The sequence below is a fragment of the Simochromis diagramma genome, unplaced genomic scaffold, assembly GCF_900408965.1.
Source record: "Simochromis diagramma unplaced genomic scaffold, fSimDia1.1 OVJJ01000293.1, whole genome shotgun sequence".
Classification (NCBI taxonomy): Eukaryota; Metazoa; Chordata; class Actinopteri; order Cichliformes; family Cichlidae; genus Simochromis; species Simochromis diagramma.
In genome coordinates, this window is record NW_024386801.1 from 10,351,647 (window position 1) to 10,366,347 (window position 14,701).

The following is a 14,701-nucleotide window of genomic DNA, read 5'->3' on the forward strand; positions in this document are numbered from 1 at the left end:
GTTGGCCCACTATGTTTTACAACATTGCTTCAGTTCATTGAGGTTTGTAGGCATTCCTTTATGCACAGCTCTCTTAACGTCCGACCATTTCAGGAAATTTCAATGGTGTTTTGAGATGGACTGTCACTGAGCTGTAGATTTAGAGCTTGAGATCACTGTCATGACAAAATTATGGCCAAGCTTTGGCTTTTGGACAGATGACCTCATGCTCTAGAATACTTTGGTATACTGATGAGTTCATTGTTGACTCAATGACAGCAAGGTGCCCAGGTCCTGTGGCTGCAAAACAAGTCCAAATCATCACCCCTCCACCACCATGCTTGTCAGTTGATATGCTGTGTTTGGTTTTCGCCAAACATGGTGCTATGTATTATGGCCAAACATGTCCACTTTGCTCTTGTCTGCCCAAAGGACATTGTTCCAGAGGTCTTGTGGTTCTTTTAGATGCAAACCTAATCTGTGCTACCATGTTGTAGAGAGAAGAGCCATCTTTTATCAGTCGTTTTATAATTCTTCTGTCATTATCTGAGATGTAGCTTTTTGTAGTTTCTCTGACTTTTGGAGGAATTTCCTTGGACATCCAGAGAGGATAGCCAACTGTCTTGTCTTGAATGTATACCACTTGTGAATAATCTTTCTCATTGTAGAATAAAGGACTTCAAACATGTGTGGAAATGCTCTTAATACCCTTCCAAACCTGATGGTGAGCAACAATTACTTCTCTAAGCTCATCGCTGATGTCTTTCTTTTTTGGTATAATGTTAGCACACACCTGAACGCCTCAGACCAGCAAACTAACAAAACTTCTGCTTTTAAAAAGGTGGTCACTCTTGCTGATGATCAGTTAATCAAGTGCATTTGATTAGCAAAACCTGGCTGCTACTTACTACCTAAATTTCTATGGAAAACAGTAAGGATGTACTTAACTTTTCACATTCTGCTTCCACATTTTGGATAAAATTTGTTAAATATATAATGACACAGTTTAATATTCCTTGAGGGGTTGTTGACTGGAGGTTGGTTTTATCCACTTCTCAAACTGTTAGGACCAGATGATTTTTTTCATCATGTCCTCATCATAAAACCATAGAACTGAAAGAGGGTGTAAGTTCCTTTTCACATGGTGTATTTTACAGTGATGTCCTTTAAAGGTGACATAATATTACTGGGACCTAAATCTGTTTTCCCAGTGACAAGTGTTATATCCCACACACACACACACACACACACACACACACACACACACACACACACACAGGTTCATGGTGTGAAAGCAATATCAGCTACACGACTGTAAGCTGATAATAATGCTGGAGTTTTGCTTCAGTAGAAGGTAAAAAAAATGAAAGTATATTCTCTTTTTACAGTGGGCACACCCACTGTCCTTGAAAAATAATACAGCTTTTTTTTTTTTTAATGTGATTCATCTTTTATTCTCAGGAAATGACAAAAATGTGAGACACAGCTAATTCTCAGGCTGACTCTGTGTGGCAACATTGCATTGCAACATTAAAATCACAGAGCAGAAAAAGCCTGAGGGCAAAGAGGATTTCAGGCACTTCCATCAACCTGCATGGAGACAAGAACTCATCTTACAGGGCGGTCTAATGAGATGTGCTCACTTTCCCTTCCCAAACATAGTGGAAAGATCCATAATTCATTAAAGCAAAACTTATGTTCGTGCATTACAGCTGCCACCGCTTTAAAAAGACGGACACATTTCCTGCCCTTCTTCTGAAAGCCCTTGGTGCCCTGCTTTGCTCTGGTGCATGCGTACTTTGTGCTTCTAATTTCTGCTGAAGGTGGTTTTATTATGCAGACACCATGGGGGTGGTTACACTCCACTGAATTAATGTCACCTGATTGGATGCCAGGGAATGGAAGAAGGGTAAAAATATGAATATGGAGCCTTTGAAAAGTTTGAAAGTGCATTGAAAAAAAATCAGGTAAAAGAGAGGCTCAACGAGTATATGACCTGAGCTAGTTTGCATCCCCTGTTTTTGTTTTCCTGGTGGGCCATGAAACCGATGTGGCTAGTCAGGTGGATTTTACTCCTCCCTCCCCGGGCCAGGTTAGGCAGAAAGATAACCAGGATGCCAGACAATCACAGCAGAGCTACAGCATTCTCCTCTTGCACTCCACTCTTCTCTTTTCCACCCTGGTGACGTCAGCCCCCTAGACCACACGACTCTGCTGCAAACAGCACACCTGCTGGCTTCACAGTCCATCTGGCCCCGCTCCATGTCTTGCTCAGCTCTCCGAGCAGAAATGCAGATCTGTTTACAACCTGGGCACACAGTCACGATCCTATAGTAGCTGCGGTTTGCATTTCACACTTGCTCGCTGGGGGAAAGAGGAGTGGTGGCTCTGTAGCCCGCTGGTGACAGCAGACACCAAAGTGACAACAATCACGCGTCTTATTAGGGTTTCGTTGTTCCCATTACAGGTTAAACAATTCCTCGGTATGCTGCAAGATGGTTTTGCTGTGTGTTTATCTACATGTCGCTGACTAATCAGGAGAATTCTCCCAGGGTTTCCTTACATCACTTCACCACAACTCCACAGCATCCACAAACAGAGCAGTTGCTGTCTTGTAATTGAAGTGACAGGCCCTCTCACCTACTACTAAAATCAGCATGAACATAAAACTGCAACATCATCAAAGCAACGCTGGGAGTAGAGAGAGACCAAAGGGAGGGAAAGACGCTTATTATAATCAGGGCCTGGGCTTGTTTTAAGTTTTTAAAGAAATATGCCTGTGCTGACAATATCAATCGTTTGTTTTGGGTTCTGGAAAATCCCTCTTATTAAAAGAGGACATGTGCCGTTCGTGAACACCGGGAAGCTGCAGCCATTTAATCATCACATCCAACCCTGCATCAACAACACATGGCACATCTTTGGTTTTATCAGTGTAGTGGCACATTGTGCAACTGAGGGGGCATGTTTCGTGGGATACCCTATGTGCATTGCTGGAAACTGCATGGACAGCGTTACCAACAGCCTCCCTTCTCAAGCTTGGAGAGGATATAATAATAATAATAATAATAATAATAATAATACAGAGGGAGGGGAACTGCTTTCATTCATTACTTTAAGAGGATAGTGAGCTTCTGGCAACCACTCAATCTGAGCTTGAGTTATGTCTGTACTACAAGGCTCCCTGACGTCTCTAATCCCACGACCGAATTCTCTCATGGTTGAGGTAATAGTAGGTCATGAAAGGGGGAGAAAAAAGGTTTGCACAAGCCTATTCGGGATGGCAAAATAAATAACTACACGTTTCTATTTTAGGTCTAATTTATCTTGGTTGACACCAGCAGCAGCAGGAGCAGGAGCAGCAGCGGGGCATTCAGGCACTTGCTGCCACCCCCCCTGATAAAACACTTGCTTTTCTGTCTGCCAGGTCAGACACAATCGCAGCGCGCTGCGGAGTGAATAAACAGGTGACTAACCTGAATGGTGCACGTATATTCCGTGTCGTCCAGCAGCCTGACCGTGCAGTTGTATTCCCGCTCAAGATTCCTGACGCTGCCACTCATAAATCGGCTCAACATCTTTCTCTTCCAGGTTTCGCCGCTCTGCGTCTACAGGACCAGAACAATAAACTCGAACACCAGCATGCAAGTGAATGTCACATTGACCGCATTTCCCGGTCCCCTGAACGACCAGCAGCCACGGATTCAGCCGCCGAGGCAAGCACCATTGTTGTCCCGTTAAGTTTTCCGTGCTGTGGGCCCGTGCTGAGAGCGAAATCCAAGGATGCCCGCATCCAGATCCAGAGGCTGCTCAGCCCTGCTGCTGCTGCTCTGTGTGTGTGTCTGTGTGGAGCTGAGGATTATCTCTCACCATTCACTGCTGCCACTTGAGCAAGCGGGCGGGTCCAAATGAAAACTGACGTCAAAGAGAGCCAACGGGAGTGTGAAGTTTCAGTATATACTGATTTTCTTTTCTTACGCCTAATTTTCCCATGACCAGCAATTATGCATTAGAAAACTTTTAAAAGGTTAGCTTCTTTTTATGACTCCCTCAGTATGAAGTTAAAATTATTCACCCAAATCATGCTGTGCGAGGAGCAGTGTTATAACGTGAATCATTTAATGGGTCTTTGGAGGTAGACTTCAGGTTCACGATGAAACGTTGGAGAGAAATCAAGCTGCTCCTGCCTGGCTGACCTAAAACCAGCGGCGTCGGGTGTCACACAACTTCCCAGGTGGTGGATATTAAATGTGTTGGGCTGCCACCTGCAGGCCATTCGTTGTCATTGCGGCAAGCAAATTGAGTGAAAATGTTTCGTCAGCCTAAAACGGAAATGCAAAGCTTGTATTACAACAACAGCAACAAAATCACGTTAAAGTGGCGTAAGAGTGCATTAACAATTTAAATCGATAAAAACATACCGTCCCGAGGATGACGTACATCTCTGCCGTGACCCGGATTCGAACCGGGGTTGCTGCGGCCACAACGCAGAGTACTAACCACTATACGATCACGGCGAGCTAACGGGGACTGACTGCACCCCGCTTATTTTTGTCTTTAAGTAGAGTACGTCATCACGATGCTTCGAGGTCGAAAGTTGATTTATTTTAACCGTCGCCTAATCCACTAATCCACATTTATGTCCAAGACATGAGTTTTTCATAATCAAACACTTGAAGCTAATTGTTGTTGGATCACAAATCTATTTGTATTGTCTGGTGAAAGTGCCTTGCTCAGAGGTTAGAGGAGATCTAGACTATTTTGAGCTGCAATTGTAATTGTTTTTTTTTTTGGGGGGGGGGGGGGGGGGTTACATTTTCATAACTAACAGACTACTTGAGATAAATTTAAAAAAAAAAGGCATGTACCAATAAACACACACATATATACAATAATTAATAGTGCGGTTGATATTTTTACTAGCAAGGTCAAGACTACAATATCCGTTTCTTATGCAGGAAGTCGGAGAGCTAGAATTGCCCCCCCTGTGGGCATTATGTCCACCTACTATATGGTAAAATGTAATCACATTACTGTAGAAGTACAGTAATATACAACTCACGAGTCACCCCTTATTTCTATTTTGCTTCCAGTTCGCCAGACTTTTTGTAAGTTTTAAAAAAAAGAAGATCTTGAGCAATAATCTCGAGTCAAAGTTTTTTGGACACTCATTTTCACACCATTTTCAGCTTTTTTTTAGACCATGGTTTTTTGTTTGTTCTATTGTTCCATTTGCTTGTTCTGCCACTTAACACTGACCAGTGAACCATTCAAGCATAAGAAAATGCAACTAGCCAAAGGCACAAACCAGTGTTGGGTCTACAAATGACAGACTCAGCAATCTTAATTTGCATCTTTAAGCACTTTTAAGCTGTTTATGGCAGCCTGTTGTAAAAACACATAATTTATTCCCATTTCTTTACCAGAATCTGCAGAAATTGCCAAAGATAGAACAGTTTGACAGGATCCATAAGATATTTTTTGCACCAACAAGGTGATTCCCAAAAACCTGACAGCTGAAAACTTGGCTTATAGCTGCACTAAAATAACATTTTAAAAAGAGGAAACTGAAAAAGTGGAGGACGAAGGCAGAAGTGGTGAGCTTAAAAAGCAAAACAAAAACATGGCAGATGAGCAGTATCTCAAACTCATGTTCTTAAGAAATATGAAAAAAAAAAAAATCAGAAAAAAACAAAGTTGATGAAATCATAAACGCAGAAGATTACAGTTGGATTTTGATTCAACATGCAGTAGCTTCTGGCAAATGTCTGATGTTTTTCAGAATGACAGTGATCTTAAAAGCATTGCCAATACAGTAAAAGCATACCTGGAGCAAAACAAAAGGCAGTCAACATTGAAAGAAGAGCTTTGAATGTTCTTCAAGAAGCCTGGAGAACTATTCCTGAAGACTACCTAAAGAAATTACAAGAAAGCTGCCTAAGACAGTTCAGACTTTTTTCGATGAATAAAGGTGATCATAGCAAATATTGTCTTTCAAGCTCAACAGAATTGAACAAACTCTGTTTTCGTCTTATTTGCTGTATTTCCATGTTCCAATAAATCAGAGCACCCATATCCCAGTTTACTGAAAACAATATAAAGAACTGAGGGGTGGCTTGAGACTTTTGCACAGTAATATATCGAATAATGCAACCCACAGCATTTTTTAGACTATATACGACAAAATTAATTTATCTGTTAGGTATAGGCTATGCACTAAAGGAAAAAAAAATCTACTTTGATTTTTCCAGACTTAGCAGCTACTTGAGATTTTAATTCTTCGTTTTGAGCTAAAAGCAAATTTTACTCAAATATAGTGACAATCTGATAATGTACGTTAGGTTTAAGACTTAAGACAGACAACAGATATTAACTGAATGTTTCCAGCACCTTATTGAATTAATGCCATGCAGAATTTAGACAATCCAAAGGCAAAAGACGGCCCAACCCAGTACTAGCGAAGTTAAAACTGACATATTTTAATTTATTCTACAAACTTGAATTAAGCATCACTGTGAAAATGCTCCTTGAGAAAAACAAACAAACAAAAAAAAAAAAACAACAACCCCAAAACAATTAAAATGTAGATTTTAAAGTTCAACAGCAAAACATATTGATATAATAAATTGCTTGTTTGTTTGTTTTAAAAAAAAAAGTGATCAACGTAGTATTCTTCATTAGATAAATTACTGACAGTATTGTCTTCATTTAATAATTTAGGCCAGCCAGCTTGCCACTGATGGAAAAAACAAAAGTGTTATATACAATTAATGTTTTCTAAGCATATAATTTATGATGAAAATCAGCTTACAGTGTTATTGTGCCTACTAATCTAACAGCTGAAGGCTGGTAAGACAAAAACAAACCTCAATCACTTACTCACTTATACATTATCATCATCATTCATAGACAAGTACAAACATGTTTACAGCAACTGTAAACAAAACAAGAGATTTCCAACCAGTATTTACAAAAGTAGTACCAGAAAGTTTTAATGTGGACAGCTGAAGTCGTTCTCATCATTCTCTTCAGGTTCATTGCTCCACGTAACAGGAATTTTAGCAGCACACACCGCCTTTCTAGTGAAAGGGCGGCATGACCCAGTCTGATGCAGCGGGGGATTGCTGCTAGCGATGTTGCCCATGCTTTTAGCAAAAGCGCCTTCTCGTGTCCTGCCTGCTGCTCCATGATTCCTCCTGTACAGCTTGCAGGAAGCCACGAGAGGCTTTCCTATGTCCACCTGCTGGCTTTCTGTCTGACGCAGTTTACTGTCTCTGTGAGTATAGTGTAGATCCACCTTTATGACCATCGACTCCTAAAAAAAACAAAAACAATTATTGTAAGGAGTAAACACTATTAGAGAAAGGTATTAGTATAGATGTACGGAGACATACCTTGAGCTTCTGAAGAGCACAGAGCCTCAGAGTACAGTCTGGGTTAACATTATTCATAAGTAGTAGTGAGTCCATCTCCTCTGACCTGCCAGACCTGGAAAATATGTCTTCCATCGTCTGAGGATTAAAAGCACAAATAATGTTATTATTATATATGTAAACCATCTTCATCAATATAAATAAACAGCTGTATTTACAGTGGTTTGGCACTGAATCGTTGCTAAAAAGTGCAGTATCACATTCAAAAATCAGCCACTAGATGTCAGGATTTCGCAAGAGTCAAAGTCAGCCAAACTGACAGAATTATTTCACAAGAGCAGTGCTGCTCATAACCATTGCTGCTTCCTGAGTCATCTGCGGTTGCAGCATGCTGGAAGCCTATATATGGGCAGAACTTCCTCACACATGTGAAATGTGGGTGTGAATGGTCATCATTGAGAAATCCATTTTGTCTAGTGGAAACTGACGAGCATTTTGCCATGAGCCATGTGGAATTTGTCGTGTAGGGACAAGCTGAGAATTTTATCCAAATCCTCAGTTTACTGATAGGCTTTGCCAAAAATCAAAAGCAGTTATGTAACAGTTACATTTCAGTGTATTGCAATTTAGACATACTGCCATTAACAATGCCCCTGCCTTTGTACTCCAGGGCCTACTTAGGCTTGTTCGGATAGCCGAATTTGGTGAAAAAGTCTGACAGTGAAGTGGAAAATAAGAAATACTTACAGGTATACTGCTTAGTGTGACCACGCAGTCCTGGGTATGGGGGCCTGTGGTCTTTACAGTGGCAAAAGCTACGAGAACATTAGAGTACAAAGCTGAGAAGCTGACTTCCACTTCTACTCTGCAAAGAAACATCAGCCGCTTCTTCTGTGGTAGCTCTGAAAGCAGATGTGAAACGTTTTTTGTTTTTTTAAATAGAAGGGAAAAAAAGCATGCATAAAAACATGTTCCAAAACTTATTCGACATTTCATTTTTTTTTTTAAATCATGATGCTATTTACTTAAGGAGGATTTTGCAGAGCCCATGACCAAATTAGGACTTTCAGCAACTCATTTATCTCAAGCCACAGACTTTTATCTTCCATCTAGGAAGAGTTCTTAGATTAACCCACAATATCAAGATTCAGTTTGAGCAAATGTGTAAAAAGAAAATACGAGGAAGTCTGAGTTGTCAAAACAGACTTCCTTCCATCAAAGGGGAAAATGCACAGCGTAAAATAAACCATTTCCCTCTTTGCATTAATCAGACGGAATCATGAATTATGCTGAAAAAATATTAAACCACAGTGTGCAGATTTAGTTTGTCACACATTGTTGAGTAGGAGGTGAGAAAAAGGTTAAACAGTACACTCGCTCTCTTTGTAGGGATTTATGCTTCAGCGAGAGAAATCTACGTCATGACCGCAAACACCTCCGATGTAACTAACAGCACGTCGGGTCAACGCAGCCCACAGCCGCTATTGTTACTGGCCCGTTCGGCACAGTCGCTTCCCTCTTGTACATTTCCAGCTGCTTTTTTGAATTCATCAGCATGAGACTAACAATCATGGCCTCGATATAAGTGCTCTCAAATGTCAGCAAATTCCTGGAGGAGGATTGCTGAAATATCGGAATGGACGTCAGGGAATTTACAAAGAAGTGGAAAAACTAGAGGAACAGATATGTTTGACCGTGAAAAACACTGACCGTGACAAAGAGGAGTATTTTTTGTTTCTATCATGGCTTGTGCAGTTTATTAAAGACTGCGACATGGCCGCATGTTAATTTGTTTTGCTTCAGAGGAAAATAAAGCATATTTGCACCTATTCTGTCACCAGCAGTAACATCGATAAAGACAAAAAAAAAAAAAAAAAAAAAAAAAAAAAAAAGGGAAAAATCTCACCATTCGCTTGTCTCCAGCAGGCGTCTCGCAGGTGAAGCTCTTTTGTGTGGCCGGTGGTTCGAACTGGATCTGCAAGGGATCGTGGTTCCTTCAATGTGTGTTTGATCTCCACCGCCTGTTTGCCTGTGATTAGAGGATCTCTGCCCAGATCTGGTGGAGAAAAGGAGGGGTTCAGATGGAGGTAAATACAATGAAATACAGCAGCTACACACGTTTTTAGCGTTTCTTTGGCCCCTTCCTTTAACTCGGTCCTGTTTAAACAACTTTAAGAAAATCAGCACTGCTTGAAAACTTTGGCAACCTTGCAATCGTCCTAGTGGTCTGTTCATCTTAGGACAGCAGTGAGTGAGGAATGTTCCAGAAACAAATATGAGAGATTCATCAGAATCTCATGGTTGTATTTGAGGAACTCTGGGATATTTAAAAAAAAAGGCATTTTTAAAATTCACTGTTACTGATGACACGAGTTTTGGGAAAAACCCCTATTCACAAGATGTCAAGCATGCAAAACAAAAGTCATTAATAGGACTAAACGGGGGGATATTCAGGGAGAACTAAAACTATGCTCACAGAATAGGACACAAATTTAGAGTTGTCGTCTGAATAAAGCAAGTACACTCCTTTAATGAGAGGGTTATTGCTATAACACAAGCAACCAAAGGAGAGGCTTAAAGAGGCTCACAAATTTAAAATAAATAAATAAATAAATAAGTTAAAAAAAAGAGAACAATTTTCATATCCAACACCACACTTGTTCATTTAAATATTTTCACACACAGAGACAGGGCTGTCAGCAGGATGTCCTGTTCTGGTAAGTCTAATTTGTTAGTGAGCCCATGAGAGCAGTGGCAGGGAGTGCCCAAACTGCAGAGCAGCTGTCTTGCACTCTGCAGCTCTCAGGTTTCTTGCTCTTCTCTATCCAACAGTGTGAATTTCCAAAGAATGAGGTCACATGCTAATGGCATTTTGAAAATTTCTTCTACCGGGGGCCCATCAAACTGACAAACACACTGAACAGCTTCCCTTCATCGGCACAGTCATCGCTTTACTTACAGGACCCGAGTAAACAACATTAAAATGAGATACAAGTGATTCCAAAAGTTGTCTGTGGTCCGTGGTGTATACCAAAGGGCAACCTGTTCCCCTCGGTGCTGTTTACCCTTCATCTCTAACTGCCAGCCTACTGAATTATGTGTTTATATCCCTAATAAACTGAACAGAAACAAAAAGAAGGAAATGTACATTTTTAATTGATATGTGTGGTTTTCTTAAAAATGAAACAAATGATTTTGGTGTCAGCCACATTAATGTCTCACTCAGTCAAAGCCATTTCTATTGATATAGCAGCCCTTTATATTAGGCATTTTGGAAATGAATCATCATGTAAACAAAGTAAAAACCCCATTCTTAATTTTCCAATTTAACTCTTACCCTCTGAAACCTTCTCTAAAACATGCGTGACTTTCTCAGCTTGCAGGATGTGCTTGTTCAAGTACTTTGTAAAGATCCCAGTACTCTTGCCCCCATCCTGGACCTCGAATGCTTCAGCATCTTCGCACCTGTAATAATTAAAGGAGAGGGGTTATTTTTATTTTGCATGACTTTCTACAACCGTGACTTTCTAAAATTTTATGCTATAAACCAAAAACAAGCTGCACATGAAATCAATTAATTGATTTTTTTCCCCCCCCATTTGCAGTTGAATACAAAACAATTAATACTACATACGTGGCATAACCGTAAACTGTGTTCCCGCTGGGTGCCAGTGGCTTGATGGCAGATAGTAAGGAACCCTGGTTGTACCTACAGAGTGAAATGAAGTTACACAAATAACAAATCTATGTCATGTTAACTGAGCTTTTACAAAGAAATTTACATATCCAGATATCGGCTCAGTGCAGAAATGAATTATTGCACTTACCATTTTCTACAGGTGTCCAGCAGGATTACACTCAGTGCAGTCTGCCTTTCCTGCATGCTGAGCATGATCCTCTGCACACAGACACAGTTTTCAGTTCCGTACGGTTGCGGAGCATCGACGGACACCAAGTAATTCCTTCCTGCATGCTCATAACCATGGCCCGCATAGTAGAAAAGGCCTGTAGAGAGAATACACATCTGATTAGTGCGGCAATAACAAAAGTGCTGCAGTAATTCTGCAGTCCTGGAATACATGACAGTCAATCTGAGGAGGTAACACATCATCATAAAGATGCCTGACTTCTAATCACATTTGTTTCATTATTAACAACAGAAAGAGAGAATAGCAGCAGATAATATCACCTCACAGCTCCAAACTGCGCTATTGACACCAACACTTTTTTATTTATTTATTTATTTTTTAAAACACTAACACACTGTTACAAGTGGAACAGTAAAACATAAAAAGAACGAGTTATTTAACAAGCACGTGGAAATAGCCACATCGTCCCACATACGTATGAAGTCATACAGCCATTATCTAACATTGATCACAAGATAAGAACCACGGAATATGACGAAGGAAGTTACAGTGCTTTAGGTGCCACATAAACCTCTAAATAATAGTATCAGCATTTTCTAAGAACAGCAGCTGAATACTGAAATTCAGCTAATGACAAAAGCTTTTTCCAAAAGAAATAGGCAGGAAAAAAAAAAAAATTTATAACGCTCACCGTAAACGCCTTTGTCAAGGAGATGAATGAACTTCTCAATAGCAGTAAGCATCTCCTCCCTGGTCAGATCCAGCAAGGAGACGACTCTGAAGCCAAGCTGCCGCAGGAGGTTGCCGAGCTCATGAACATCCATGACAGGTGCCATCAAGGCCGGGTGGTTGGAGTAATTCAAGTTGCCAATAAGTAAGGCGACCTTATCAGTGGCTGCAAGAAAGTTCAATGTCTGATTCAAAAATCACTCCAACACAAGAAAATTCTCAAACACTCTGACAGTTTTCCTCTCCACACATCAAATGACAAGATGTTTCTTTCCATTAAACTTTACCTGTGAGCGCTGCTGGAGGAGGTTGATCACTCTTCACTAGAGATTGTGATTAAAAAAAGAAAAAAGAAAAAGAAGCACAAAATCAGTTCATGTTAAACAAAAAACTGACCTAAAGTAGCATTTCTGTCTGGGGAGCATATAGAGAACAATAGAACTCAAAGATTCAATAGTATTCTCTGTGAAAGTCACTTTTATTCCAAGTAAGTTATAAACAGGAGAATCACTTCAAGAACTAGTTTCATTTTACATCACTTTCCTGTTTTGTGTATAAGGCTTGAGCCCAGCACTATTTGGAGAACAACTTCCTTTTTAGTCTGTAGAAATGGGAAAGTACCTCCAGCATAATGGAAACAACTTAGTGCCTTAGAGCTAAACCAGTGGAATGAAAGGAGTGTGAAGCATTTATTTTTCTCCTTGACACCTTTTATTAGTAATAGAGAAAGTAAAGGAATGGGAAAGAATACAGTGCTGAAACTGGGATAAGACAGGTATCACTGTACTGATTTTTGTTTTAGGTTTCACTTTCAGCTTACCACTGTCAACATCGACGGGCTCAGTCCACCTCTCTCCTAGTGTGTTAGATAGCGAGCACAGGTATGTTCCACTGTGTTCAGCTGTCGCGCGCTCAATCTGCAAATATAATAAATCACATTGTTCGTGTCTCTGTCCAAAAGTGAAATATTAACTACATTGTTTAATGAATTACACAGTGGGATCACAGGTAAGAAAACACTCCATCTTCACCGCCGTTCCTCCTTACCTGCAGTGTACCGCTTTTCATGTCCAGCAGTGGCTGTCCATTTCTGTACCACTGGTAGGAAGGAGCTGGGACACCAAAGGCAGCGCATTGTAGAACAAGTTTTGTACCTGGTTGAATCTTTTGCGGCTTGGGGTTGGTGGCAATGTGAGGCTCACCTTGCCAGTCTATGGGCAAGCCTGACGATTCAAAAAAAGGCGGGTTGAAATGAAAACTGCATCTATACAACAAAAATGACATGCAACCAGCATGATGATTTACCTGATTTATCAATGTCCAACACCTTGACCTTCACCCAGTTGCTGAACACACATTTATAGTACTGGTCATTCACTCGGCACACATAGAGCTGAGTTTGTTGAGCTCTGATGGTCAGATCAGCTAGAGTGCCATTAGGTACCTTAGGGAGGAAATCATTGACAGCAACAAACGGTCATTTTCACACTAAATCCAACAAGAGTGCTTGAAAACTAACTTTTTGAAAGTTAAATTCACATACTTCTTTTTTTGCACCATCTGTAAACCATTGGTAGTTGAGGATGCCCGTGCCCTGAGCACGGACACTCAGAGTCACCTTAGAGTTCACAGGTACACACACAGAGACAGGATGACGCACTATCACAATTTCTAGTGAGGAAAAAACAAAACAAAAAAGCGACAACCTCAGTTTCATAAAACCAAACTTAGTTCTGTTTCGCTGGAAAAAAAAACCCACTAGTGAAACAGTGCTGGTGCTGAGATTAAAACATACCACTGATCATTGTGTGCTTGGGGAAGGATCCAGTCATCTGTGCATTTTCTTCTTCTGCCGAACTGTAAGAAAATCACTGCCTATAATATCCCCACGTACAGAAAAGAAACTCCAAATGAATGGCATGAAAAGGAAAACGATGTATTTAACCTCTCATTTCTAGTCAGGTCAGCTGTTAACCGTACAAAAACTCCAGGATATATTTAAAAACGTCCTAACTGAGTAATTAGGTGTTTAATATGACCGTAACTATTACGTGTTTTACTGCATACCTGCCGTCAACCTCGGACTAGTTGAGAAGCTGTCACCCCTCGGCCAGAATATGTTTTCCTGTTCTCAGGCTTCATAACTTCAAATATATAGCCCGAACTCTTCCTCCCTTTCCCGGAACGAGAAGGCGCACGCACACATTACCGTTATGTCTGTAATACTGGAGCACCCTTACAACAAAGCAGTAAAGCCCAATCCATATCATGCTAAAAACAAACCCAAGTCTCCTTTTAGTTATAATACTGAAGCATATCTTACACTTAAGAAACAAAAGAGAGCATTTCTGTGCCTGTTAGAGCGATGTAAATTATTTAAATTAAAAGCCAAACTTCTTTTTCTGGCATTACGGTAATGAGCAATCTGGCCCTTTTCAGCTGATGCATAATCACTGTCTGAGGTCAGAGTCTGGAGAGCAGCAAAGTAAAACGGTGTTTTTCAGTTCTAGTTAGTTAGTTAGTTAGTTAGTTAGGCAAACTCAAACTTTATTAGATGTCTGTTCGTGGTGCAACGCGAATAACAAATGTCATGTTGAAGACAAGCAAGCTTCAAAAACCTTGCGTCTGTAATACAACGTGTTTAAAATGTCTCTTTATATGTTTCAGTAGATATTATGGTCGACCATGAACGCTTATTGGCTGTTTATAAACATTTAATTACAACATATTCCAACAATATGTTTACTAATC

The 14,701-nt window shown here is 40.4% G+C and overlaps 2 protein-coding genes and 1 non-coding gene across 5 annotated transcripts in view; all 3 read right to left on the reverse strand.

The window, feature by feature from the left end:
* Nucleotides 1-4,536, reverse strand: part of LOC120729801 (FERM domain-containing protein 5) — a 65,505-nt gene extending 60,969 nt beyond the window's left edge. For both annotated transcript variants that reach the window (XM_040025699.1, XM_040025698.1), the window contains exons 1-2: nucleotides 4,401-4,536; nucleotides 3,456-4,301 (exon numbers count right to left, since the gene is read on the reverse strand). In XM_040025699.1, coding sequence (XP_039881633.1) covers nucleotides 3,456-3,557 — 102 coding nt within the window. In that variant the 5' untranslated portion in view covers nucleotides 3,558-4,301; nucleotides 4,401-4,536. The remainder of the gene's footprint in view (nucleotides 1-3,455; nucleotides 4,302-4,400) is intronic.
* On the reverse strand, nucleotides 4,425-4,496 carry trnah-gug. Its single transcript has one exon. It is a non-coding gene; the product is annotated as a tRNA-His (tRNA).
* A 1,144-nt stretch (nucleotides 4,537-5,680) lies between the features above and the next one.
* malt3 (MALT paracaspase 3) lies at nucleotides 5,681-14,138 on the reverse strand. Of its 2 annotated transcripts, none has more exons than XM_040025696.1 (15): nucleotides 14,018-14,138; nucleotides 13,746-13,807; nucleotides 13,494-13,621; nucleotides 13,256-13,394; nucleotides 12,998-13,173; nucleotides 12,771-12,867; nucleotides 12,238-12,273; nucleotides 11,913-12,116; nucleotides 11,180-11,357; nucleotides 10,987-11,061; nucleotides 10,690-10,817; nucleotides 9,259-9,408; nucleotides 8,100-8,254; nucleotides 7,374-7,490; nucleotides 5,681-7,294 (listed from the first exon to the last, which is right to left on the reverse strand). In XM_040025696.1, exons 2-15 carry the CDS (start codon nucleotides 13,780-13,782, stop codon nucleotides 6,971-6,973), a joined length of 1,944 nt encoding a protein of 647 aa, XP_039881630.1. In that variant the 5' UTR covers nucleotides 13,783-13,807; nucleotides 14,018-14,138; the 3' UTR covers nucleotides 5,681-6,970. The 2 variants fall into 2 exon arrangements, with proteins under 2 accessions (XP_039881630.1, XP_039881631.1); XM_040025697.1 differs by having other exon boundaries at nucleotides 13,746-13,825; nucleotides 14,018-14,131.
* Between the last annotated feature and the right edge of the window lie 563 nt (nucleotides 14,139-14,701).